The 26,428-nt window shown below is 41.4% G+C and overlaps 2 protein-coding genes across 3 annotated transcripts; one reads left to right on the top strand and one right to left on the bottom strand.

Moving 5' to 3' along the window:
* Positions 1-173: 173 nt before the first annotated feature.
* tdrd9 (tudor domain containing 9) lies at positions 174-25,783 on the bottom strand. 2 transcript variants are annotated; one of them, XM_074660774.1, is made up of 35 exons: positions 25,531-25,783; positions 18,221-18,303; positions 18,018-18,085; positions 17,310-17,531; positions 16,119-16,241; positions 15,774-15,854; positions 15,521-15,685; positions 15,329-15,432; positions 15,114-15,233; positions 14,238-14,322; positions 14,101-14,158; positions 13,886-13,990; positions 13,699-13,796; positions 13,464-13,595; positions 12,194-12,356; positions 11,954-12,017; positions 10,765-10,828; positions 10,610-10,654; positions 10,081-10,134; positions 9,522-9,638; positions 9,295-9,402; positions 8,616-8,716; positions 8,329-8,499; positions 7,122-7,233; positions 6,781-6,996; positions 6,030-6,119; positions 5,655-5,912; positions 4,455-4,622; positions 3,982-4,052; positions 3,781-3,890; positions 2,061-2,157; positions 1,832-1,970; positions 1,156-1,274; positions 990-1,062; positions 174-599 (listed from the first exon to the last, which is right to left on the bottom strand). In XM_074660774.1, exons 1-35 carry the CDS (start codon positions 25,656-25,658, stop codon positions 501-503), a joined length of 4,011 nt encoding a protein of 1,336 aa, XP_074516875.1. In that variant the 5' UTR covers positions 25,659-25,783; the 3' UTR covers positions 174-500. The 2 variants fall into 2 exon arrangements, with proteins under 2 accessions (XP_074516875.1, XP_074516874.1); XM_074660773.1 differs by having other exon boundaries at positions 15,114-15,242; positions 25,531-25,782.
* Positions 19,570-22,826, top strand: rd3l (RD3 like). The gene is made up of 3 exons (XM_074660782.1): positions 19,570-20,045; positions 20,818-21,159; positions 21,757-22,826. The coding sequence occupies exons 2-3, from the start codon at positions 20,846-20,848 to the stop codon at positions 22,121-22,123; spliced, it is 681 nt and encodes a 226-aa protein (XP_074516883.1). The 5' UTR covers positions 19,570-20,045; positions 20,818-20,845; the 3' UTR covers positions 22,124-22,826.
* Positions 25,784-26,428: the final 645 nt, after the last annotated feature.

The following is a 26,428-nucleotide window of genomic DNA, read 5'->3' on the forward strand; positions in this document are numbered from 1 at the left end:
GAGCTGAAATGATGAGCTATAAATACAAGCCAGTGAATTCTGGCACAGACACTCATCTCGTAGTAGTTTTGTGTGTGTGTGTGTGTGTGTGTGTGTGCTGTGGGGATATATTTAACTTGACTCTTGGCTCACAATGAGGCTATGTTTGAATGAAGACTGATTGACAAGCCTCATCTGTTGCAAACAACTATTTTTAATGACCCACTGCTGAAGCGCTGTTACAAAGAGCTGTACAGGATGATTCTTATCAATTAACTTTTACATTTCTCATCAGCAGTCACTTGTTTAAACAGGGAAGAACTACTACTCCAGTGGTAGCTGCAAACAACAAAGAAAAGATTGAGGATTTTGCTGTGCTGCTGAAAGCTCCAGCTCTATTTGAACTTTAAAAAAATATACTCCTCTGAACGTAAATAAATAAAATATTCCAGGAAACTGCGTATAAAACAACATTAGAATCAGTTCCATTTCAACAGAAATGCAAGAAGTACAGTGACTTTTTAGCTGTTGAGGAGAGTGACGGGATGCAGCTCGAAGAGAACGCCTCTGCTCTTTCCTCTCCCAGGCTCGACAATATCCATCTTCAGAGCAGGATCCACCTGCATGTTCAATACACCAACACTTTAAAACAAGCATCGCTAAAATGTGCTCACAAAACAGCATGTGACAGGGCTAATAATCAAATAAAAAGTTGGGCTATCACTCAATTAAAATATTTAATCGTTATTTAGCCTCGTTCCCGACAAGCTAGTATGACTTGGTTGGTACCGATGGATTATTTAGGTTTTCTAGTTTCATATGATGCCAGTATCTTCGCCTAGCTTTAAAACTGAGCCCGCTACAACCTCCGAAATATCAATATCACAAGTTTTAAAGAAATTAGTGGCGTAAAAACGAATTTGCGTTAATGTGTTATTATCGTGTTAACTTTGACAGCCCTAACAAAAAGTATTAAATAATCGATGCAGGAGCTCTTTCATGTACCGTACCTGGTTCCACTTATCGGGTTTCTCGTAGTACACTTGATTGACAGCTTCCCTCGGCGGTGACTTGGTGGACAGCCTGCAGTATATGTTATAAACGGATCAACAACTGCATACACACTGATCGAACGTCTAACCTATATACTGATTTCTGTGGGTGCATGTGTGTGACCTTATGAGGCGGTCCCGGCAGTCCTCCTGCAGGTGGCTGATCCTGTCGGGCCCCAGATGCATCGTGCCACTGGGCCCTTCACACACCAGACGGTTTATAGCCACTCGCAAAGCATTTATCTGGAAAAAGTCAGAATGCTACGTCATGTAATATTGACATTAAAGTATTATAGAATAGTAATATATAACAGAAACAAGGCCTAGTGCTGTCAATCATTAGCACACCAGTGCCATCATCATATTACTGCCATTATACTAGTTTTAGTTTAGATATGTATTATTAGCTGTCACCATACTGAGAATAATAATAAAAACATACTGAGCAATATTATTTAGATTCCATGAAGAAAGTTTAACTCAAAAAAGAGTAAATTCCATAAAGCAATTGATAAAATATTGCTCCATCTTGGTAATACTTTGGAGAAACACATTTTAACTCCATGTATTACTATCGTTCTTCAGGGAAAAGGAAGTGCTACAGCCCAACTGTGTTTTTTTGTCACAGAGCATGAAGTGAAATGAGTTGAAAATAGGTAAACTCTTGAGGAGACGTGCTACAAATCACTCGTCAAACACCAACCAATGACTGACAAAGGATCAGTCAGAAACCGATCTGTATTCCTGCCTACTCCTGCTGTCAGTCACAACACAGAGGTCTCTCTGGTGACAGCTGTTACCTCAGTGACGTCTTCAACATCAAATCTGACGTCGAAGGTGAGTTCGATGTCGTGCTCAGGTAGGACGCCCTCCTGTGTCTGACTGTTAAAGCCCAGGCCACAGAGGGCGCCGGTGTAGCAGGTCCTCTCTTCATTATTGCTACAAAGAAATGTGGGGAAATATTAACATGGGTATTTGGATTATGCTGCCTTTAAGGTGAGCAGTGATAAGTCTGTGTGTCTGACTCACCGTAACTCCATGATGGGGGTGAAGAGCATGGTTAGGAGTGCAGGCAGTCCGGGGATGTCTGGCATGATGGAGGTATCTTTCAGTAGAATACGTGTCCCTGAAACACAACCACACGCTTACAGCTGCAATAGTTGATTTTGACATTTAGAAAGAGAAGAAAAAATACAGTCTTAACATTTCGCAGACTTATAAAGTTGGTCTGATAAATGTGTTTTCTAAAAACTGCATGGTTCTTCACTGGCCTGGATGTTTCTTTATCTACAAAAGGGCATGCATTAAAGGTTTGGGAACCACAGAAAAAAGTGCATGTTTTCATGTTCAGCAGACACAGAGCAATATTAGCATTCATTTGAAGTTGTGTTTCTGGCCACCTGATCAATGTATGTCCAATATTCCTACTAACTACTGAGAAAAATATCTGTGTCTTTAGCCTGCTAGATGATCCGTTATGTTCACCGGCTCGTCACTAACTTTGTCTGTTTGGTGCTAGGCGGGTAGTGTACAGTGGGGTTATCACAGAAAAACAGCTGCCTTCTAATGGGAATTTCTACCAAAACAATGAGCTTAAAGAAACTAAAGCCTCTGACATACTTTCCGCGTTACGCATGCAGCTGCAGACTTGTACCGGCCGCGCACGTGTTTCTAGTCATACTACAAGTGAGGGTCCGCATCGGACTGACGTTCCACGCATGCACATTTCCTGATCCACACTCTATTCCAGTTGGAAGCAGTTAATGCACCAAAAGTTCAACGCCATTTGTCTGTCTTTGTATTCCTTCTATAAGACGAATTATATAAATGTAGGTAATGGTGGATCTCCTCGTACAACCTCTCTTGAAAACAAGCATCCAATGTGTGCGGGTGAGTGTGGGACGAAACTGGATTCAGGTTCAGGTTCCTTTATTTGTGTCCATAGGTAGATTTGGTTTGCAGTAAAAAGACAAGGTATCCATCGTGACACACACATTTCACAAACATGATAAAAATACTCAAGGCTCCACTGAACACTAAAACCACTAAAATACAATGAATAAATATGAATAAATAAATAAGCAAGCGTTGCTTCTATAGCGTCTGTACAGCGTTGTTACAACTTGTTCATCTGAGTGACGGCTGCTGGAACAAAGCTTTTTTTATAAAGCTTTGTTCTACACCTTGAGACACTAAACCTCCGCCAAGAAGGAAGAAGCTGAAATTCTATGCAGAGGGTGGGAGTCCTCATTTAAAATGGAGCCGGTTTATCAGCTGTAACCGTCTGGTGTACAGGGACCCTGCGTTAAGCTGTGACTTACCAATCAGCCTACTAGACCATTTCACCATCTGATTCAGAGAATTTCTGTTCTTTAAAGAGAAGTTTCCAAACCATGACACCAAAGGAAAGGACAAGATTGATTAAATTAATTAAATTAATAATTCAATAAAATTAAATAATATAATAAATAAGGTCCATATAGGCGTGGACCCTCGTCGACATGGGCGGATGAGGACATTTATGCCATACAGACCAACGCGGACACAAAGAATGTATTATTGGCTTTAAAAAGCTCTGCAGAGCTGAGAGGGACGGCTGATGTTGGTTGATAGTTTGTGTGTTTGTCACTTCAAGCAACGGCTCTCATATTACATATTGTAATTTGATCCATTGTTAATATCTTGACTAGTGGAGCTTTAAGCTGTAAATGCACACCCCTGAGTTTGCATTTATGAGGAGATCTGGTACCTGTGGAGTTGACTGACACCGCTCCAGCCACCAGCATCCTCTGATGTTTGTAGTGAGGGTTTTCATTCACGGCCAAGGAGTTGATGCTGCTTCTCTCTATACACACTGTCCTGCAGGAGGACACACACATAAGCACAGATAAGAGGGGGGGGGGGGGCATTCGTAACCTGCAATTTGGTCGTTGTGTGCGTAATTGCTTACTTGTAGAAGGTCTTGTGGCTCAAGCTGTGGAAGTTTATCTTATGAGGACTGTTTGGTCCATGCAGATGAACCTGTGGTGGTAGAGGGAAGGCTGCAGTCAGACACATCACATGACTCATGCATCTTCATGCATCGGCTATTGTTGACAGTCACCCTGTCGTCATTGTTCTGCTCGTCAGACAGAATGGGTGTGCCTCTGAATAAACACATCACATGAATTGAAATGGCTCCATCTCCTGGACAAACTGAGAGCAGACGGTGCGGAGGCGATGCCGTCATCCACCCAGTACCAAAATATCAGCATCTCAGACACTCAAAGTCTGTGTCCTATTTTTAAATCCCTCCACAAAACCCGTTTTAATCTGAAGGCTTTTTCTTGTAATCATAGAACTGTTTTTAATCCTCGTTACTGTTTTCCTTTAGATTTGTAAATCACTTTGTGATATTGTTTTTTAAACTGCAGTGTATCTTGCCTTTGTCTTGAATTGGGACTGGCGGCTCTTGGAAAAGTGGGCGAGCAGGTTGTCAATGAGCTGCTTCTCCTCTTTCTTGCGATCTTTCCAGGAGCTGCTGGCAGCGTTGGGGACATATGTACCATTTTCCATGTCCTTGTACAGGGACATCAGTGCCTCATGGTTTTGCTGTGGGAGCACACAAAAGGAGACATCTAGACCGAGAAGGGCACACAGCATCTGTAAAGATCTCTCTGAATCTGGGCTAGCACGGTTGAGATATTTTTCTTTCAAATTCAGTTAAGCCTCGTCTCAACACATCAGGGTTCCTTGTTGTGTTTTACAGTCAGCTTGGGCCAAAAAACCCAAACCAACTTCATGATTCATGCTTTTATTTTCATTGACACCGAAGCAATACTGCTCTCAGCGTCCAACCACAACATCTGCTGGGAAAAATCAGTACTGCAAGTACAAAGGGGAACATTTGGAAACGTCATTGTGTGAGCAGTGCAATGCTGTTAGAACACACACGTCATTTGCTGTATTCTGGCAAATCTATAGGTTTGACATACAAATCATTTGGATTGTCAGCGATTAAGTAGAATATGCTGCAGGTCTGGTTAGGGGAGTTTCTATGGATGTTGTGATGCTGTTTATCCATCCATTATCTGTAACCGCTTATCCTGTTCAGGGTTGCTGGGGGGCTGGAGCCGATCCCAGCTGACATTGAGCGAAGGCGGGGTACACCCTGGACAGGTCGCCAGACTATCAAAGGAGACAGACAACCATTCACGCTCACATTCACACCTACGGGCTATTTTGAGTTAACAATGAACCTGCATGTCTTTGGACTGTGGGAGGAAGCTGAAGAACCCGGAGAAAACCCACGCTAACACGGGGAGAACATGCAAACTCCACACAGAAGACCCTCTTGCTGTGAGGCGGAAGTTCTAACCACTACACCACCGTGCCACCCGTGATGCTGTTTATTTGTCATGGAAACGTTATAGTACACTGTAGCTGATGTTAATCCAGGCTGACCACAGCCACTGCTCTCTCTGAAGAGCCCCTTTTAAGCCTGCAGGGGGCAAGTCATTCAGGATATATTTGGGTGAAGCATCGCTTTAAGTTAGGGGCATGTTATGATTGATTTATTTCTATATTGCACACTGCCTACTACATTTCATGTGGGACAACCTGAGCTCCGAACTGGTGCGTCACCTTGGAATCGAAGCTCTCTTCGGCCTTCACAGCGTGTTCTTCTTCCACCAAGATGTCTACCACGCTGGTGTTTGTTGTCTCTGTGTTGATGAGCAGCTGCACACGAATGACGCCGTGGAGGATGGAGTACAGCGACACAATGAGCGAACGGCCCTTCACCAGTGTGATGAACCGGTCGCGGGCTCGGCTGCTCCACTGGTTGCCCAGGATGATGGACTGAGCTGAAGGATGCATTCCAGTAACTTGAAACTCCTGAGCCTGAGACCATGAGCAGAGTGTGTGTGTGTGTGTGTGTGTGTGTGTGTGTGTTACTGTTAGTTCACAGGTTAACAGATAAGTGTGCAATTACTCTCTGACCACTCATAGTGTTGCTACCTGGAATGGGTGAGACAGGAGGTCAGACGGGAGCTCCCGGAGGCTGCTGCAGGCAACAACCACTGTGTTGCCAAAGTCCAAGAAGAACACCTGCAGGACAACAACATATCCTGCACTTTGGTACATCAATAACAACAGCAACTGCTATCACATACTGCTGTTAAGAATGATTTCCCTACATTCAGAGGTCAACACCGAGGTCAGTCTCCAAAGTTATGAGCCTGAATACCTGGAGACTACTACCCCTTCGGTATGCCTTTGAGAGTTACTGGCTTGTCTCATACAAAATACAGACACATGACCTAACCTCTGCTAGTCCTGGCCAGTGACGCTTACATTTTTGCAGACTTTATAAATATATTTAAATTTATTTTCTCCTTCCCTCTGCTCTCTGCTTTTCTTTCAATAATTCAGGTCTTTGGTAGATGTTTTCTTTTCCTGGCATCTGGCTGGATCGCAGTGGCCTTAAAAGCTTGAAAGCTAAATAACTACAGACTACTTGGTGCAACCTGTGCAATACATTCATGGAATAAAAGTGTTAACGTCACAACTTAATCAGTTGCACCACCATGTCAACACTCTGCATGTCAGATTACAAAGAGTAAATAATTATCCACCTTATTAACATATCATTTCAGAAACAAATTGGTCTATTATAGCCAAGCAGGCCATTTAAAGTCTGTATTTGGTGGCACAGAGGTGGGGGCACTACATCTTGACCGGAGAGCTGCAGCGTGTGAGCGATACTCACCTCCACTGTATTGCCACGCATGTGCAGGATCTTGGCGCGGTAGTACTTGTTCTGCTCATTGATCTCAGAGTAAGGAGCCAGACACAGCAGGTTGGGGTAGAGCGACACAGTTACAGGGTGCAGCGTACGCGAGTTTATCTCTGCTGTCAGGTTGCACTGCTTCTCCAGGCTGGCTTCATCTGCCTGGAAGCCCCAGAAGTTACCCACCTCCACCACCTGAAGCAGAGATCAGAGTTAAGAGAGGATACATCCATTCAGGATTCAGACATTTAGTCAAAAACCCAACATATGGGCTTTTGAAATTGACCTCTGTTTGACCAAGTTAAATGTAAAAGACTGACCTCTGTGATGTTGACCACGAACAAGGGGTTAGGGGGTAGCTTGTCTGGGTCGATGCCCCCGCTCACCACTCCCACCGGGCAGACAGACTGGCTCTGGAAGTCCACATTCACCCTGCACAGCAACAGCACATAGAGAACTTTAAAGGACTTTAAAGTTATGTTATTAACTGTATTTAGTGCTGTTTTGAGGTTGTCTTTCATATCATCACATTATCAGCAGTTAATAGTTAACAGACTTGCTTGGCAGCTGTTCATATCCTAAACCAACTTGCAAATATTAAAGTGTATTCAGAGTTTACTACTGATCACAGCGATCGATGCAATGATTTTTAGGGCTGTAACCGAATCAAAATTTTTTTTATTTAACTCAGATTTGACTGTTGAATACGAAGACTCGACTCTTCGTTCTGTTTTCTTCATATTTCTTCATAAAGACTGGCAATCAGAAAATCCATTGGCCTGAGTTTCAGTGATGATTTCGACCATATTAACATAGACAAATGTGGTCAAATGCAGTCCCCTACAATTTCATAATGAACCAAAAATACTTTTACACTTCTCAACTGGTGGGGTGATGATTTTCAAAGCATTGTTTATAAGACAAGGCTGCAAGTATCAGTATTGGGACAGAGCCTCTGTGTGTTGTTCACAGATAGGAGTACTTCAGCAGGGTGGATGCTTGTCAATATGGGGGCTTGAATCCAGTTTATTTGGTTTGGGTAGAGCATTTAAAAAAACAATGCCAAATAAGAATCACAATATAAAATCTATTTCTCTCTCTCTCTATCTGAATGGAAAGTAATAAGTAAGAATATTCTGTGAGTTGTACTATTGTTAGATAGCAAATAATGTGCAAAGTCACCCCATCTCCCTCCTAGAGGGAGGTAGGAAGAAGCTGATGCTGGCTCTGCCTAAAACCTCCCCTCTCTGAGTCCAAGTGATAGCTGGAGTCATGCAGAGTGTGAGGATGTCAGATTATATTAAGGCTCAGTGGAAGGGCGCTGACCAATGCAGCCTGTGGTCACCTTTCCAAAAAGACAGTCGAGTATGGGACTTTTCAGCCCCCAAAAGTCAGACACAGTCATACATTTGTGCTCTTATGACATCACTGAGCAAATGTAAGATATTTCTTTAATTCATGCTGCAACTGATTTCACTCACTCGCATACAGAAAGAAGGTTTCCATAATGTGTGAATAGTGCCGTACCGTGCATATTTCATGTGACTTATGTTTCTACCCCCAGAACAGATCTCTATTTGTTCGATGGGGAAGACGGACAGCTCCATGGGAGGACTCTGCTGTGACAGGAGGAGGGCAAGAGACACCTCAGGCTGCACCCCCGAGTCTTGGGATGTCCTGTAGAACTCCACATATGCTCTGAGAAAAACACACACAAACACAGTCACACAATCATGAGTATGCACATTGCCGGTTTCTTTAAATAAAATGGTTAGAGCAGAAAGATGATGATCTGCTACAGTGGCTTACACTACCTGGAGCACTCAAAGGAAATGGCTTTGACCTGTCCACACAGGCGGAACAGGGACTGCAGCTGCTTGTAATACAGGAAAGGGTACGGAGGGAGGTTCCTCACCTGAGAACAACACATGGTCTGATGTTATTTTACAATATCGCTACCTCCTAAGGCTTAAAGACTATAGCCATACTAAGCCCGTAATGGGTTTGATGGTCATTACACACCAAAAAAGTGTCAGTCAATAAAAATGATATCATGATTTTAGCCCAATAGAGCGGTGCAGGAATGAGTCCTAAAACCCAGAAATGAGTTGAATGAATTTTGAAGCTTTTACGTGTCTTTAAAAAGGCGGTTGCTAACAAGTGGTTAATGAGACTACTAAACGTGATCCTTTACAGCCTCGTTGTGTTTACTCGCACTCATGCGACCGTGGTGTAGTTCGTCTATAGCCTAACGTTAGCTTTTTACTTCTGGCAATATCATTTATGCTTCAAAAATCATAAAAGCGGTGTTCATTTGTGGAGATTATCTTTTTGAACAAAATGTGTAAGTATCATAAATGTTTGTTTGCCACAGATCTTATTTTCTGCAATAATCTGCTTTTTGTCGAGGGAACCAGGGCGAGATACCCGATCCAGAGATATCCAATATCGGTATCAGTGCATCCCTACTCTCAACGCTAGTATGGGTCATACCATCACTGTTGTTCTGGGGTTGAAGCCACTCAACCCTCTGGAGGCCAGGTCTTCATCTATTTCTCCCTGGATAAAGTAGTTGGGGTAGTTGGCACCAGCAATGACCACCTAACACAGAGAGAGGTGCAATGTGTATTTTCAGTAGCTGAATATTTTTTTAGTGATGACTGGATCTGAAGTGTACCCTGTATAGCTTCACTTATACGATGTGCAGCACCGACTCTAACCTGAAGAATGAACTTCTGCCTGTGTGTGCTGGTGTAATCCAAAGGTTGAGTGCTCTCCGGCACATGCATGTTGAACTGGGACACACGCTTCTTCAGGTCCTCATACAGCTCTGCAACCTGGACAGTGAGTTTACTTCTGAGGATGTCTGAGCCTCAATGTTTTACAGCTCAATTTCAAACTATTAGCTCATTCAGACTGGAATTTGACATGTTTAACGGTCAATTGTCATTGTAATCATTAACTTGCTAAAATCTGTCATGGAACTTAAAGACAAAGTTTAAACTTTGTCAATAATACCTACCTCCTCCTCTGCTACTGAAAACTGACAACGTTACACAGATTACATATTTACAGTCTGACTGTGCCAACTTCAGTAAAGCCTCTCAAAAACCAAGACTGTTACTCAACAGAAGCAAGTTTCATCCTCGGTAACACAAAACTACAGACAGGATTAATGCCTGTTTTTCCACTGTCAGACTAGGATGGGTGATGACGAAGACATCCTGTAACGTGACTTGATGAACTCATGTGACTCAGCTCTCTGCTTCATCTCTGTACCTCCCTGATCCTCTTGATCTGGATGAAGTTCTCTTTCCCCCAGTCCAGCTCGTCCTAAGAGGGGAAAGCAGCAAAGGCAAAGAAAACGTACACTTCAAGAAAAAAATACAGAAGAGAAGAGAGTGCAGCACTGATTCTTAATGGCCAAATAAAAAGCTTTAGTGTATACTTTAAATGTTTAACACAGGCAGAGACACTTTTATTCAACTGAGGTGAAATTGAATAAACCATCTAAGTAGGGACAATACTCACTTAATCTATTTCCCCTTGACAACTGCCCTCTGTAAGCTAAAGCGTGCTAAATGCCATGTTAATTCATTACCAATAGGACAGAGCAATTTTGTATATGTCAATGCCAATCTTTAAAATTATTTAAGATGCATAACTGCAGTGTCAAGAGGTGGCTCTGTGCAACAACAGTAGTAGACTATTCTTATTTTCAACATTTAAAAAAGAAAATCAGTATCTTCTTATAAGTGTGTGTGTGTGTTGTTTCAGTGAATTCATGTTTGGTTGCTGTTTTGTTCACCTTTGGGTGTCTCAGCTGTCCTTTCTTTTTGGATGAGTGCCATGCCTGACAGTTAGAGACAATGGGGAAGCGTTTTAAAAACAACAGCCATCAGGCAAATATGTAAATCCATTGAACACCACAACTCACTGCTGACCTGCCAACAAACACATTACCTTGAAGGCATTGACAAAACCTATGGAATCACTTGGTGTGCCACGGGCAAAGGCCAACTTGCTCCTGGAATAACAAATATTATTCAGTGCACAAAGAAAAAAGATACAATACACAGAACTAATATCCGTTTCTGGCCTGCAAGTAGTCTGATGTCGCAGGTTTGTGCTCTGAAACATACAAATATCTAAGGAGAAAAGCGCATGGAAGGCTGGATATGCTATGACAGAGACTTTAAAGAGATGTTTTAATGACCACACACTTTCTGTTCTTTTTAATGTTTTGTATGTCCACAGAGATGGCATCGTGTTTGGACTGTCAGCATCCGTTTTCTACTGTAAGGCATCTCATTAGCAACAAAATGCTGTGATGGTATTTCGGCTGTAAAGGAGAGTCAATAGTCAATAGATAGGTCTGAACTACATGGAGTTGGGGCACTTTTTCAAGCCAAAGTCCATTTGACTAGTCCGAATCACAGTGAAATTGATACTTTTGGTTTGTTTTCTATTTAGTCTGGTTCGGTTTCACAGTGCACAGATTAAAGCGTACCAAATAAAAGAATAATTAGCTGAGGGGCGTGTACGAGGGACTGAATTTATCTTTTTTGTTTCAAGAGCTGCCCCTGCAGGGAATCACAGACTTTGATATATTGCTGTCACTTTGACTCGGCGCTGATCGACTGTGAGCACGAATCCCTTCTCCTCCCATTTATCTCGAATGACTTTATAAACATCTCTATTCCTGTGGACTTTATTTAGCATATTCTGGATGTTCTCTTCGGCACAGATGTCAAGCAAACATCGGACTTCTGCAGAAGTCCAGGTCAGTCCTCTCCCTCTCATATTAACCTGTCGTTAACCTGTGTCCATCACAACAAATGCCCGCACAGGCAGTCTGCATTTTGGTTTGCTTGGAAAGCTACTGGCTCTCGCGAGCGGTCTCAGACCGGTTGTTTTGGTCTGCACTAGATTACGATTACTGCATTCACAGCTGTCCAAACCAACCGCACCAGGGGTTGAACCAAACCAGAGTTTGATTAAAACAGACTAACTGTTGGCTTGTGAAAGCGCCCTTAGTTACATGACAATATAATGTCCCAAATATCTTGTGCCACTTTAATGAGACATAAAAATTATCTACACTGACAGCCTGGCAGTCTGTGAATCAGTGCAGCAGCTGAATGTGACTCACCTGTGGCCGGCGAGCTGCTGCATGGATGGGATGGCAAAGAAACTCTTCAGAGAGTGCGAGGCAGCTGAGGAGAAGAGAAGTCATCAGTCATTATTCAAACAACATTAGGTCATTATTTATGTTGTATGTATACAAACACACACCAAGAGCGCAGTCATGACAGATTGATTTCTCTACAGCTGTAAACACGTGCATATGCAGTAACTGAGGTCCATTCCAGTAGCATAATGACAGACTGACCTACGATGAGGCACTCATCCAGGCAGCCAAAGATGTGGCCCAGGACAATCATCTTCCCCAGGTTCAGGTCCACGGGCAAGTGGGCCAGCACTCGGCCCAGGAACGTTAGTTCGCCATCGTCATTGTGACCCTTGCCATCGCCTTTCGCAGATAGTGCGCCCATCTGTAAAATGAAACATCCAGCTAGTATCAAGACAACAGGCTTTATTTATACCACCATTAAACTCCTAAAACCCTCAGAACTACAGTTTGACTTTTAATAGTTAAGGAATTACACATGAAAAAGGCTGATACTTACTTACTTACTTTTTTCCTTGATTTACCTGTTCGTTTTAGAATTCATTGGAAAATTGACTTATTATGTTTATGGTTGTACATTGCTGAATTGCTGGTTGCCTATGAGCCAGAGACTAGCCTGAGATCCTCAGACAGAGATCGTGCAGCTGTGCCGGGACTAAAGCTGGCTGGATTCTTGCTTATGCCTCTTCTCAGCAATGGAACTCCTTGTCTGAGAATATCAGGCTGGATTCAGATTCAGCAACATCTTTTAAAATGACCTCTTAAAAATAATAACTTTTGTTATTAAAACACATTTTATCCATTTATTCATCCCTTGTTGTCTGTTTTATGTATTCACATTTCCTGGCTTTACTATTTTATTCTGTTTGATGCTGTGTTTTTCACTTTGACCACATTGTCCTGACATATAATGACACATCACTGCCCTTCATTACCCTCACCTTAACAGATTTATGCAACACTGGCTGACGCAAAGCTCCTGTCAGAGAACTCCTGCTCTAATGCCCTGTGACAGAGCTGGGTAGTCAGCTGCCTGCCCAAATACATCATTACAGCCACACATTCATCCGTACTTGACTAGACATTAATGGCTCTCTCGGGCTACATCCACACTTATACGTTTTCGTTTTAAAACGCATTACATTTATGCCTAATGTCCACACTACTCCAGCGTTTTAGAACCCCTAAAACTGAGATGTTTTAGTCTGGACGGGCAGAAACGTAAACCTTTGAAAACGATGACACCCACGTTCGCTTCTTGATTGTGTCTTATCAGTCACAACGTATCCTTCCCTGATTCTTCATGCCCCTATCACCTGACATTTTTCCGGAAGAAAAACAAACTACATCAGCCGTCATTACGTTACAGGCGAGTTAGTATGCACGGAGATTAATTCTAAAACGCTTGTGTGTACAGAGTATTAGTGTGAATAAAGACTCAGAGAAGAATCACCAATCTGCACTTATTTACTTCTTTGAGTTGGAGCACTGTCCTCACTATGTCACCAAGGTTGGGGGGTGAGAGGGCTGTGGAAAGGATGGAGCGGGGATCTCCCATGTCCAGCAGCTTCACCTTCAGCATGATGGTGGTCAACGGGGCGAGCTGAGAGAAAGGCAAACAATATGGCATAGATTGTCTAATTAGGGTCAAAGCAACGTTAGAAAAATGTAAAGAAAAATCTCTGGTCACGTGCACGTTCTCTTACCAGCATCTCAGGGATCATGTAGTCTGGGATGTCATTCCTCCAGAACTCCTTGGTAACGAGACGGTAACAGTAGCCCTTAGACACTCGACCTGCCCTGCCTGACAGAGAGAGGAAAGAAGTGTAAAAGGACAGAAGTGAACAGATGCTTACACTTCTGAGGTAAAGTTCTGTGCTGCAAATATTGCACCTCGACGCTGGTTGCAGTTGGTTTTGGATGCCCAAGTGAGACGCAGAGACTGATAGTTGGTATCCTGATCGCAGACCAAGTGACGGGCCAGGCAGAAATCAATCACTGTGATGACAAAATAATGCACCAATACCAATTAACATTTTACAATACTTCATTGCAAAACAAATACTAAGCTAATAGATAAAACCAAGCTGAGGAAAAAAATACCTCACCATATTTGACGTCTGGAACAGTCACCGAACTCTCAGCGATGTTGGTGGAAAGGATGACCTGTAAAGATGCGGAGATCATCGGTACGGCAGGTACTAAGAACACACGTGAGATAGAATGAAATAAATGTTTTTTTTACCTTCCTGTATCCAGGGACGGGGAGCAGAAACACACCATTCTGCTCCTCCAGAGTCACAGAGGAGTGGAGAGGATAAACCTGCAATCTGAACAATAGCAGCACATTCATCGTGATGGTAGAGGTTAACATTCATCACAAGTCAAAAGTAACACAGTATGAATTTTAGAGACGGCAATTCTTTTTTGAAACTTTCTTTTTACAGTGGAAACCGCTTATGGTAATCCATTATATATTTGTGATACAAGATGTTTGTTATCTTTAGTCTTATATGCATCAGTGAATATATTAACCAAGTTAGGTTCACTATCCTGTTTGATTTCTTTCTTAAAGTAATCTCTGGAGGTATCTGAAGAAATCTTTTTTTCCAAGATTGTAAGCATTTAAAAGGTGGCTAATAGACTCCAAGCTGCTACCATTAGTTATAGTACAGTAAGCTGTTACACCATTACAGTATATGCTTACAGCCTAAACCGCATATCTAGACTGTAAGGTTTAAACTCCGGGTCGAATGCCACCCATTTCAGTATTTTCGCATGCTTCTCAAGGTGAAACCTTTTGCAGGTCTTAAACCATACGCTAAGGGCTCCCTTGATCCATTGGTTTGCTTTATCCAGATAAGAATCCTGATGTTGGTAATTACCTTATATAGGCTGTGCTGGTAATTTGAATTGCATTAATTCCAAGTGTTTCCATTTAGTCCAGATTGCACCAGCATATTGTGCAGCATACAGTGGTCATAGCTGGGCGGCTGAGACACCAATTCTGATCATTATTACTGACACAAAGAACTGTCTTGTCTCATAAGGAAGCCAGCAAAACAGACAAAGACAATAGGTATTAGCTACAGAGAAACAACAAAGAGACTCAAAAGCTCACCTTTTGTGGACCAGCTTGGATAAAGCCTCGTGCATGTAGCTTATCTCGTGTAAACCAGGAAGGAAAACCAGAACGCTGCCCCGCTCGGATGAAGTCAAGCCACCTTTTTTCTCTGTTTTGCTGCTCAAACTCAAACACAAACACGCATGATCATTACTTTATTTGTCTGCCCATTTCTTAAAGCAGTCAAGTGTGCTAAAATACTAAGGCCTCACCTGGGATCTTTGCCCTCCATCTCATCGAAGCTCTGGATGAGACTGATGGCAAGATTGTACATCTCCACTGAAATGTGAGGGTCATCAAGATGAGGTGACTCAACCTGATAAAGACACATCAAATTCAAACATTATCCATTTGGTTTCAGTACAGAGATCAGTAGCATCAGCAAACATTTACCATCTTCTTACCCTGTACGGAAACAGTTTTTGGAGGTCATCCAGATAAAACTCCTCAATGGCATAGGGTGTCCCCTCCACTTCAAACACGTAGGCCGGGTTCATTTTGCCACGAATTGGGGTGCCGAAGTACTCAGCAAACTGTTTGCAGTTAATGGTGGCGGACATAAGGATGATCTGAAAAAAGAAAAAAACACGGGTCCTATGACTGAGAGTTCAACTGATGTAAAAGGAGGACAGAAGAAGGACTTGATTTTGCAATTACCTTGACATAACATGAGTTGGAATGAAGAAGTTTTCTCAAAACCAGCAGGAGAAAGTCCATCTCCTCAGTGCGTTCATGAACCTTGAGCAAAGGCAGAGTAGTTAAATGGCTTGGACCAAATTGTCAAGTATCACTAGTTAAATCATAGGACTAAATGAAACCTGAAACTGAACTGAAATTGTGCCCAGCAGCAGCATAATACTGATGAAACTTAATACAACTACATAAGAAGATAAACTTGAATTAAACATGTTGTAACATGAGGGAACTGCATTTTTAACATTAATCAAAAATTACAAAAAAAAACAGAAAACATTTTTAGGGCAACAGATCGTGTTTATGCACCTCATCTAAGAAAATGTGGGAGTACTCTGTGAGGCACTTGGCTGAAACCAGTTTTTGCAGCAGCACTCCTGTAGTCATGTAGATGAGCCGGGTGTGCTCAGTAGCCATCTTCTCCAGTCCAACCTGAAATTACAAATATGCGAAGTTGTATTGATAAATCTGGACAACACCGCGCATACTTTTATTTTATCATGTCTTTTTGGCACTCTCACGGGGGACTTCGGACGAAAGGCACCTGCTTGACAGGAACTAAAATCCATTTGTGGAGAACGTCCGTTTGTTGTTGTTTTACTCAACAAGAGGATCACAATCTATGACTTTCATCTATCATCTGAAAACAACAGCTTAGTGCAGTACCTTACCATCGTGTTCTGGTGTTTTTGTACAATGCTAATGCACTGCACACTGATTAAATCTTTAGTTATATATTTTCTAATAACAAATCAAGTCATTCCTTCCTGTTAGTTCCTGTCAATAAAGTTTTACTCTAATGCTTTTGAAAGGGAACAGGAGAGGCCCCAGTATGCTTCCTCTACAGCAGTTTTAGGCCTCAACTTTCTCCAGTGTCTTAAAAACTAATATCTGCAACGCGAACATGACTATTTCTGGTTGGTCTTGAAGAAATTACCAGTGACCGGAAATAAAATCCATTGCTACCCGGTGTCCGACCTCAGGGAAATTGTTTTTTGGTTCGCCGACTGAACTCTGAGCATAAAAGAACTTTCCAACAAGGAAAGAGCTCCCTTCTTACAGCAAATAAGATATATTTCAGAAGGGCTAAAGACAGAAATCAAAAAGCACCTTTAAGGTACGCGAATAAAGTACATAGTGTTCAGGTTATGCTGCATAACATGAGCAATATATCTCTTACTAACACTGTTTATCATTGCTCCCACTGTCAGTGACATCATCCTTAACTCCAGAGGTCTACACCGAGCGGAGGAGACAACAGTTATTATTAGAAATGCTGTTTCAGAGCTCTGTACAACACAGCCAGACAACGATGCAAACACAATAGCTTGTTAACACATGCATACAAACACTGCTTTTTGTGTAGGTGTTTCTCCCCTTTTTTAATTAAAAAACTAAAAGAAAAATGTGGGTAGGAGCGTACAGTATGTACAGGATCACTCACGTATATATCTGCTATGTGCAGTGTACATAAATCAGATTCTGTCTAAATGCACTAACCTGATATCCCACCAGACTACCCAGGGTACACTTCCGCTGTGTGGCAACCCATCGGGCAACACTGGAGGCCCCAATTTTGCGTGGCTGGGTGACCACAATGTTGCACGAGGAATTTTTCTCATTGTAGTGGTCCAGAATGTATTGTGGCATCTGGGTGGTCTTGCCACTGCCTGTGGCTCCTCGAATGATCACTACAGAGTTGTTTTCTACGAGGGAAATCAGCTGGAAGCAGGCACACACACACACACACACACAAATAAAACACAAGCAGACACATGTGCACAGTTAAAAGAGACACAGAGTTAACAAAAATAGAAACTCCATTTGTACTATATCACTGAAATAAAATGCATTCAAAAATAAATTGTAGAGCAGATGGGTGTGCTAAGCTGATTTGTCCACACTTTGTAATCTGCATTAAGAAAGTGCAGCTTAAATGACAGCATGAGCTCCTAACATTTACACACACCACACTTTATTAGACAACAGAAACATTTAGACCAGTGAATTTAAAGTTAAAATGACATGGAGTTCATCTTAAGCAAACAGTAAAAGCTTAAGTGCACCAATGTCCCGAGGACACGATGGTCATTTCAGTAAAAACTCCTAACACGACCAAAAGAGGAACAGGAGCATGAGAGTGTACTTTCAGACCATCAGGCTGTGGGGTTGGAGGAATGTGATGAATGGATGGTACTTTTATTTTACCTTCTCTCTGTTTTTGGTTATGGGCAAGCTGGGGTACTCGTAGCTGGCAAGTGTAGGAGGAGCAGTGCCTAAGGACACAGAGTTGAATGCACAAGAAACAGGTTTAAACAGTTTAGGGCAGAAGGCAGGTTCCTGTATGTCTAACAATGTAAGTGAGTATGGTGTGGGATAAGAAAAAGCTAACACAAAAGTTTAGTACTCACTCCTAGCATGTTCTGGTTTTTTAAACTGCCCTCGTTCACAGTGCACATTTTTCGGTGAGCCCTCATCAGGAACCTCTGACGGGCTGAAATTAAATAAAAACAATTTTAAGCAGTTTATACATTTTTAAGCTCTATTAACCAATGAATTTCAGTCTTTTTGCCCCAGTTCCCCCTCACATTACAAAAACACAGAGTAATTTCAAAGACCATACAGCAATCTATTTACTTTCCTTCTCTGTACTCATATGTGATAGACAACAAGTCATTCTTCAAAAACTGTTCACAGCAATGAACAGGTGAAGAATTCAGAACGGCTTACACCTGCTAGTCTCATCTCAGAAAGCATAACTACCAAAGTCCCAAAGAGCATCGTGGTAAGAAATAGAGCTGCAATGATTAATCGATTAATTGTCAGCTATTAAATTAATCACCAACTATTTTGATAATCGATTAGTCAGTTTGAGTAACTCAAGACAACAAAAAGTCATGATTCTCTGATTCCAGCTTCTTAAATGTGAATATTTTCTGGTTTCATTACTCCTCTATGACAGTAAACTGAATATCTTTGAGTTGTGGACAAAACAAGACATTTGAGGACGTCATCTTGGGCTTTGTTTGGGAAACATTCATCAACATTTTTCACCATTTTCTGGCATTTTATAGACCAAAAAAACGTATCGATTAGTCGAGAAAGCAATCGACAGATTAATCAACAATGAAAATAATCGTTAGTTGCAGCCGTAGTAAGAAACATGCAATTACCAAATAAAAATGTGGTTATATGTACTACTAAGGACCTGCTAAAGTTAAGAGGCTGAGCTTTAATTAATTCATTTTCAGATTCAATTTTAGATCCATGCAGAAACTGTGGTGCTGAGTTTTATGTCAGAACGTAATAACGTGTAGCGCTCTGAATATGCTAGAATTTGTCAGCTGTCATCTCGTTGAGGCTAATGCTGGGTACTGCTGTATTTCATAATATTCAACATACAGACACGAGAAAACGGCAATTTTCAGAAATGAAGATGTTTTTATAATCACTTATAATAGCACTAATTCTAAGCTGAATAGCACTGAGGTCATCATTGAAAGTAAACTTAAAATGTAAGTTCACAGTGGGTGAAAATACTAGCAGCTCTGCCCATTTCATCACTTGGTGCCATTTGTAACTTTGCTCATTTGTGTCTTTCCCTCTGGTCGGCTGGACCAGGCCCCCGGCGCTGTAGCCTGGAGAGCATTGCCAGTTGTCTCTTCCTATCGCTCTCTTCTAGTGGGGGGGGAGGAATTTTATCGCAACAGCAGGCACAAACCCTGACAGTACTAAGAGGAGCTCAAATATAACACACCCACGGCTTGTGCACACACATGCACTCTCGCCCTCTTCCTTTCTCTCCAATGCACATATTTGCAAGCTACAAAGCAGCTGACCTTACAACAAAGCTGCACACTGCACAGAGGAGAGTGGGGTGAAAGGAGAGGAGAGGTGACAGCTCTTAGACAGTTAGCAGTGTGTGACTAACTCTCCTGGAAAAAGTCTGCATGACAGGAGCAGTGGGAGGGACGATAGGGACAATAACTACAACAACAAAGAGGAAAAACGCTTCCAACAACAAGGACGGTGGAGGATTGCTGCCGACACACAAGCGATGTGCTCCTTTGACTTCGCATTTGACACCATGGGACGTAGACGACAGCTAGTGAAGGAATGAAGTTCACATGGACTGACCCATGGAGACAAGGAGCTGGAGGCTGCGCTCTGTGAAAAGCTCATCTTTGCCCAATTTCTGAATATCTCACAAAAGCGTCAGCGGTGCAGTTTTCACCTGTAAGTACACTTTCCTTTCAATTTTCAGCCATATGTTAGTGTGATAATTCCTTCCTGCACATGCTGGAAGACTGACAGCTGTTTAACTACTGGAATCAAATCAGATACCTGAAAAGCTCCGTTTTGCAACCTTACCATGTGTGAAGTCACACATACGGTTTGTGTTCGGTGAGGCTGACCTCTGACCCTGCAGGCGGTGTAATCTATCTGAATCCCAGGTGGAAGCTGTGTTAGATCCATCAGTCTGGTAAAAAAAAAAAAAAAGCCAAATACACACACCTGGGACATCGTCCTTTACCGAGTTTGACTTGAACTGAAAGCAATCAGTGCTCCCATTAGGCAGGGACCAAAGCTCAAGGCTTGGTTACGGGGTGATCATCTTTCACTGTCAACTTTAAAATTCGATTAATAATGAGGCACACAGTTATGGACCAAATGAGAATCAACATGTCCTTACTCAGAGAATTGAGGTTGCGATATTCATACATTGTGGTCCATAAAGCTAAAAATGTCAATAAAAGTGCAAGATTTTGTCAGAAATAAGGGTTGGATACATTCATTTATTTTCTCTCATCATCAGGAGCAGGAAAATATTAATTTGGATTTGGTTTTTGCTGTACCTGCCTTTCGCCGCATGGTCGAATGCGAAATTAGCATTTGGTTTGAATTTGAAACAACAGATTTTCCATCATATTCAAATGTGTTGAAACAATGCTGTGGGGAATTCATGACTTCATGGTCCAGAATAACAAATAATTATTGTTTTGTTCAGTGTTTCAGGACTGTCTGCTGCGACTGCCATGCCCCTGTTCAGCTGGATGAAATGGTCCCATGAAACAAGAGTGCAGGCTCAGGATGAAGCGTCAATTCTAAAGACCTCGGGGGTCGTACCGAGTCGCATTTTGATCAGAGAGCTCTTGTGGCATGTGGAGGAACATGAGCGGCTGGCGAGGGAACTGGAGCGGGAGCACAGGCTGGCCCACAGCGCCCTGGGTCTCCATTGGTTTCAGAAGTACCCCAGGTTACGGACCCTCATCCCCACATCGGAGCTACACCAGCTGGAGTTCCTGTGTGCCCAGATTCCACCTATCCACGCTGCCACCGTGCTCTCGAGGTGTTTGGTAGCGGCCATGCCATGCTCCGTCCTCACATTAGTATGCTGTCAGCAGTGGCTAGCTGCTACTGCATCAACACAAGGCCTGACAGCAGGCAAAGCAGAGAAGACCCAAAGGGAACGGGAGGCAGGGCAAGCTGCCAAGAAAGCCATTATGTGTTACTGTCACAGAGGCAGGCGATGTAGGGTGTTAACATGTGAAGGTGAAGGATGCCCTGTAAGGCTGAGTGAAGCCAGACTGCCGGGGGTTTCCACTCCTCATCTCTATGTTAGCCATAATGATATAAAAAACGTTGCTCTACATGGTTGAGCACTGTGACCTACTTATTCATTTCCCATTAAACTCACTACTGGGTCACTACTGTGTGCTTACATAACCACATTAACCAGAGAACAACATATTTAGTGAGAATGTGTTATAATCGTCGTACCATTTCCAAAAAGCTGTGCTATTGTCCTAGATATGTCATTCTTGTAACTACGAGAGACTCATGGTTGAATTATACAATATTAGAAAGCTCTTATAGAAAATGTGGAACACTGTGCTGATGCAAATCCTTGCTACTAATTAACTCTATTGTTTGCATCCTTCCACAGGTTTCGTGAGGTGCTTGCCACTAACAACATAAGGCCCTGGGAGCTGGCGTCTGTCTTCAAGCAGGTGCTGAGGGACTTCTTGAACCAAAGGGAATATGATGAAGAGGACGACTTCTCAGTGCAGCCAGCGCAGCTCCGACCAATGGAGGCTTGGACCAGCCGCTACATAATGAAGCAGGGCTTTGTCACACCCACCGTCCCCAACTGTGGAGACCACCCAAGGGAGGAGATCCCAACAATATCTGGATATGTGGATCGGGTCATGCGGCACTCAGGTTCGTTCGCAGGTTCCAACAGGGAGTGGGACCTTCCGTATTACTATCCAGTTCCTCTCAGGCCCTCGGGGACGTACAGCACTACACTGTGAGAGGACACACTGCCGTGGAAAAACAGTTATCACATCCACAGCACGGAGACAAGATGCAAAAAATCCATTATTTGTATTAGTTGCAGATATCATAGCTTGTGACCAAAATTGTGAAGACGACATTAGGCTAGGCGGACAATGTTTCATTGCAATAACTAGTTTGTTACCTGCTCTTTTTAATCCCTACTTGATAGACTGACATTTGGGCATGTATTTCAAAGGTGTATTGTCAGATGGTGGGGGTGATGTCATAAGGACACAGGATGTGAAGACATGCGTGACGACCTGGACCAATGGGTCCCAGCCAGGGTCGGAAATTAGCACCAGCCACCAGATACCAGCCAAATGCTGGTAAAATATGCAAGTGGCTGCTAGACTTACTTCACTCACCAGCCTAAAAACAATGGTAATCTATTGAGTGGCTAGATTTTGGAAACCACCAGCAAAAAGTTAATTTCCAACACTGGTCCCAGCCTTTGTGGCTTGTGAGTCTTTAAAGTGAAGCAACGTCTACTAGCGAAAATGTCAATGAGTTTCGAACAGTTCAACCAAAGAGTGATGTTCCCTTCTCAGACTGTTTCATCTTAACAGGTTTTAGAGCCCTAAAGAGGTAAAACTATCAAGTATTTAACAATAAAAAAAAGCAGAGATTATAACATTAATTGTGTAGTGGATTTTTTTGTTGTCTCCTAACTTGTTAATTAACCCAAAAAAAAACTTTATTTTCCTCATACTGTCTGCCTGAATATGCCTGTATTTACCCTCTGTCTGAAACGCTCCGTTTTAACGCATTTTGACATAATTGCAACAGAATTGCGTTGCTAGGCAACAGCTTGGGTCCATGTGTACTTCCTGTCAGCTGATGACATTCACATACACTGCAACCAGGAAATAAACTGGGACACATTTAGAATGTTTACGGTTAGAATGGTGTCAAGGATCTAAATATTGTATATTTGTGACATCACGAATGGGCAGAAATCCTGACAGCTTGTTTCAAATGCAGAGTTTCTGAATACGGGCTGTGTGTGTATTTCTCTGTGGATTGAGTGTTTCGATACTTTCACAGTATTTATATAGGACTTAAGCCTGCTTTATCATAAAAAAACATGAAAATCTCACTTTTTTTTATAATATGAGACCTTTAAGCAATATTAATATTATTATTATATTACAGTTTCTAGATTGTGGGCAGTATCAAAATATAACAATAAAAAAAATGTGAGAAGGTGTAATATAGAACAAAGTATACCCAAATGATTTTGGAAACCTCAATTACACTTTTAGTCAGTTTTTTTGGTTTATAAAATATCAGCTTTCTACTATTACTGTGACACCTTATTATATTTTTATTTCTGCCATTATATAAATAAAGCTAGTGGCATTCATATAAAATGCTGGAAGGGTAAAGACATCTCAATAATACCAGTTAGTTTGCTGACGGACCAATACAGCCTTCTGCAGTTATGAAACGTTAACTGACACTTACTAAATGTTAGCTAAAACTACATAGACTGCCATCCTCAAATATTTAGCTAAATTAACTCGCGTTTTGTGCATTATTTCAGTGTTAGTGGCTTACTCTAGACCAGGGGTCAGCAACCTTTACTGTCAAAAGAGACATTTTAGGCAAAATAAAAAAATTAAAAATTTCTCTGGAGCCGCAAAACATTTGAGCATTGTGATGTAACACAGTTTATAGTCTAAGTATAGTATATAAGTGTAATGTACAAATGTACGACGGAGTATTAGGGCCACATTGAGGGAAAAAATATCTGAGATTTACAGAATAAAGTCATAATATTACGAGAAAAAAGTCATAACTTTACGAGAAAAAAAGGAAAATAACTCGTAAAATTATAATAAATAATAAATTATTATAATATTGACTTTATCTCATATTACAACTTTTTTTCTCATAAACTTGTGACTTTATTCTCATAATACAATTTTTTTCTCATAAACTTGTGACTTTATTCTCATATGACAACTTTTTTTCTCATAAACTTGCGACTTTATTTTCATATTACAACTTTTTTTCTCATAAACTTGTGACTTTATTCTCATAATACAATTTTTTTCTCATAAACTTGTGACTTTATTCTCATATGACAACTTTTTTTCTCATAAATTTGTGACTTTATTCTCATATTACACCTTTTTTTCTCATAAACTTGTGACTTTATTCTCATAATACAACTTTTTTCTCATAAACTTGTGACTTTATTTTCATATTACAACTTTTTTTCTCATAAACTTGTGACTTTATTCTCATATTACAACTTTTTTTCTCATAAACTTGTGACTTTATTCTCATATGACAACTTTTTTTCTCATAAACTTGTGACTATTCTCATATTACAACTTTTTCTCTCAAACTTGTGACTTTATTCTCATATTACAACTTTTTTTCTCATAAACTTGTGACTTTATTCTCATAATACAACTTTTTTCTCATAAACTTGTGACTTTATTCTCATATTACAACTTTTTTTCTCATAAACTTGTGACTTTATTCTCATATGACAACTTTTTTTCTCATAAACTTGTGACTATTCTCATATTACAACTTTTTCTCTCAAACTTGTGACTTTATTCTCATATTACAACTTTTTTTCTCATAAACTTGTGACTTTATTTTTCCCGTTATATGACTTCTCTAAATGTCAGATTAATTTTTTTCCTCAATGTGTCCCTAATACTCCGTCGTACCATAGACCTACAATGATAAATAAAAATGAAAATGTAAACAAAAAAAATGTTATTCATTTCCACAATTTTTTTTTTTTTAAATCCACAGGGAGCCACTGGAGAGCGGCATTTTCAATTGTATTTATCATTGTTGTAGGTCTATGGTACGACGGAGTAGTGGGGCCACATTGAGGAAAAAAAATAAATTGAGAATAAAGTCCTAATATTACGAGAATAAAGTAATACATTTATGAGAATAAAGTTAGAAGTTTATGAGAAAAAAATGTAGTATTATAATAAAGTCATCATATTATAAAGTAGTAATTTTACGTGTTATTCTTTTTTTCTCGTAAAATTATGACTTTTTCTCGTTAAGTTATGACTTTATTCTGTAAATCTCAGATGTTTTTCCCTCAATGTGGCCCTAACACTCCGTAGTACATCTCTTTGGCCCTCACTGCATTAGACTTATATACTGAGACTATAAACTGTGTTACCTTCATCACAATGCTCAAATGTTTTACACTTCAGACAGATTTTTTATTTATTTGTTTTGCCTAAAATGTCTCTTTTGATAGTAAAGGTTGCTGACCCCTGGAATAGAGGTAGCCTTGAATCAGTCAGTAACTGTCGCTATCGTTATTGGACCTGGTGGTTCAAGGTGTGCTGGCTACCATGAGGCTATCCAGCATTAAGCTAAGTTAACTTTGACTCACCTGCTCTCTCTCGACGGAGCTTCATCCAACTTTCTCTCAACCACTTCCTCTGTGAGTTTAATGTTAGCAAACGTCGTCCCCGAGGTGAACCAATCCGAAATCTGTTCTGCAGTGAACACTTTCTTCATGTTGCAGGCGTTTACACTCTGCCGTGTGTCTCTCCTACCAGCTATTGCTATCCAACTACATCCATGGAGGCTACGAGATCAACGCGTGGATGAAACCGCGATGCAGTGAGGAATAGTGTCTGCATCGCCCCCTGGTGGTGGGACTGAACAGTCTCCATCACTGCTGCTGCCACATGCATCATTTTACACTCCCATTAACTTGAACTGTTCAGGAAACAATACCACAAAATATGGAAAAAAATGTTTTTAATTACAGAATTAAAACAACTTAAAAGTTCATTATACTAAAAAAGACATTGGCTACAGAGTGCTCCAGGGATGATGTATTTTTGAAGGCCTTGGATTTTGGATTATTGCAGAAAATAAGCTCTGTGGCAAACACACTTTTATACTTATACGTTTTGTTCAGCAAGATAATCTTCACAAATGAACACCACTTTAATGATTTTTTTAAAAGGGACTGTTTGTAACTTCTTACACGTATAAATCGCCCGGGTCAGTGTCCCATGCGCGCTCGCATATGCGTGCTCACGTGTGGCTACGCTGTTCAGACAGGACTCCAACACAAACTACACGGAAGCTCCAGGTCCGGAGTCTCTGCTGTACTCTGCTCCTCTGCCTGCCTTCACTCAGCTCGCTTCACCTCACGTGCATACGCGCACACTACACACTGCACAAGACTTCGTAGCTCTGAGAATATACAGTGGACGTTTGTGCAGAAATAACTGCTGCAGCTCCTCCAAACCGACAGAGGTTTCCCGTGTCTTGTG

Source organism: Sebastes fasciatus, chromosome 15 (assembly GCF_043250625.1).
Source record: "Sebastes fasciatus isolate fSebFas1 chromosome 15, fSebFas1.pri, whole genome shotgun sequence".
Taxonomy (NCBI): Eukaryota; Metazoa; Chordata; class Actinopteri; order Perciformes; family Sebastidae; genus Sebastes; species Sebastes fasciatus.

Bases quoted from the DNA above. Each gene is read 5' to 3' on its own strand.
- tdrd9 (XM_074660773.1), bottom strand. From the start codon at position 25,658: ATGAAGAAAGTGTTCACTGCAGAACAGATTTCGGATTGGTTCACCTCG. The intron at 2,158-3,780 runs GTACCAGATCTC...GTTGTGTTTCAG, and splicing joins GGTGTCAGTCAACTCCACAG to GGACACGTATTCTACTGAAA. The intron at 600-989 runs GTACGGTACATG...TTGAACATGCAG, and splicing joins AACCCGATAAGTGGAACCAG to GTGGATCCTGCTCTGAAGAT.
- rd3l (XM_074660782.1), top strand. From the start codon at position 20,846: ATGCCCCTGTTCAGCTGGATGAAATGGTCCCATGAAACAAGAGTGCAG. The intron at 21,160-21,756 runs GTGTTTGGTAGC...ATCCTTCCACAG, and splicing joins GCTGCCACCGTGCTCTCGAG to GTTTCGTGAGGTGCTTGCCA.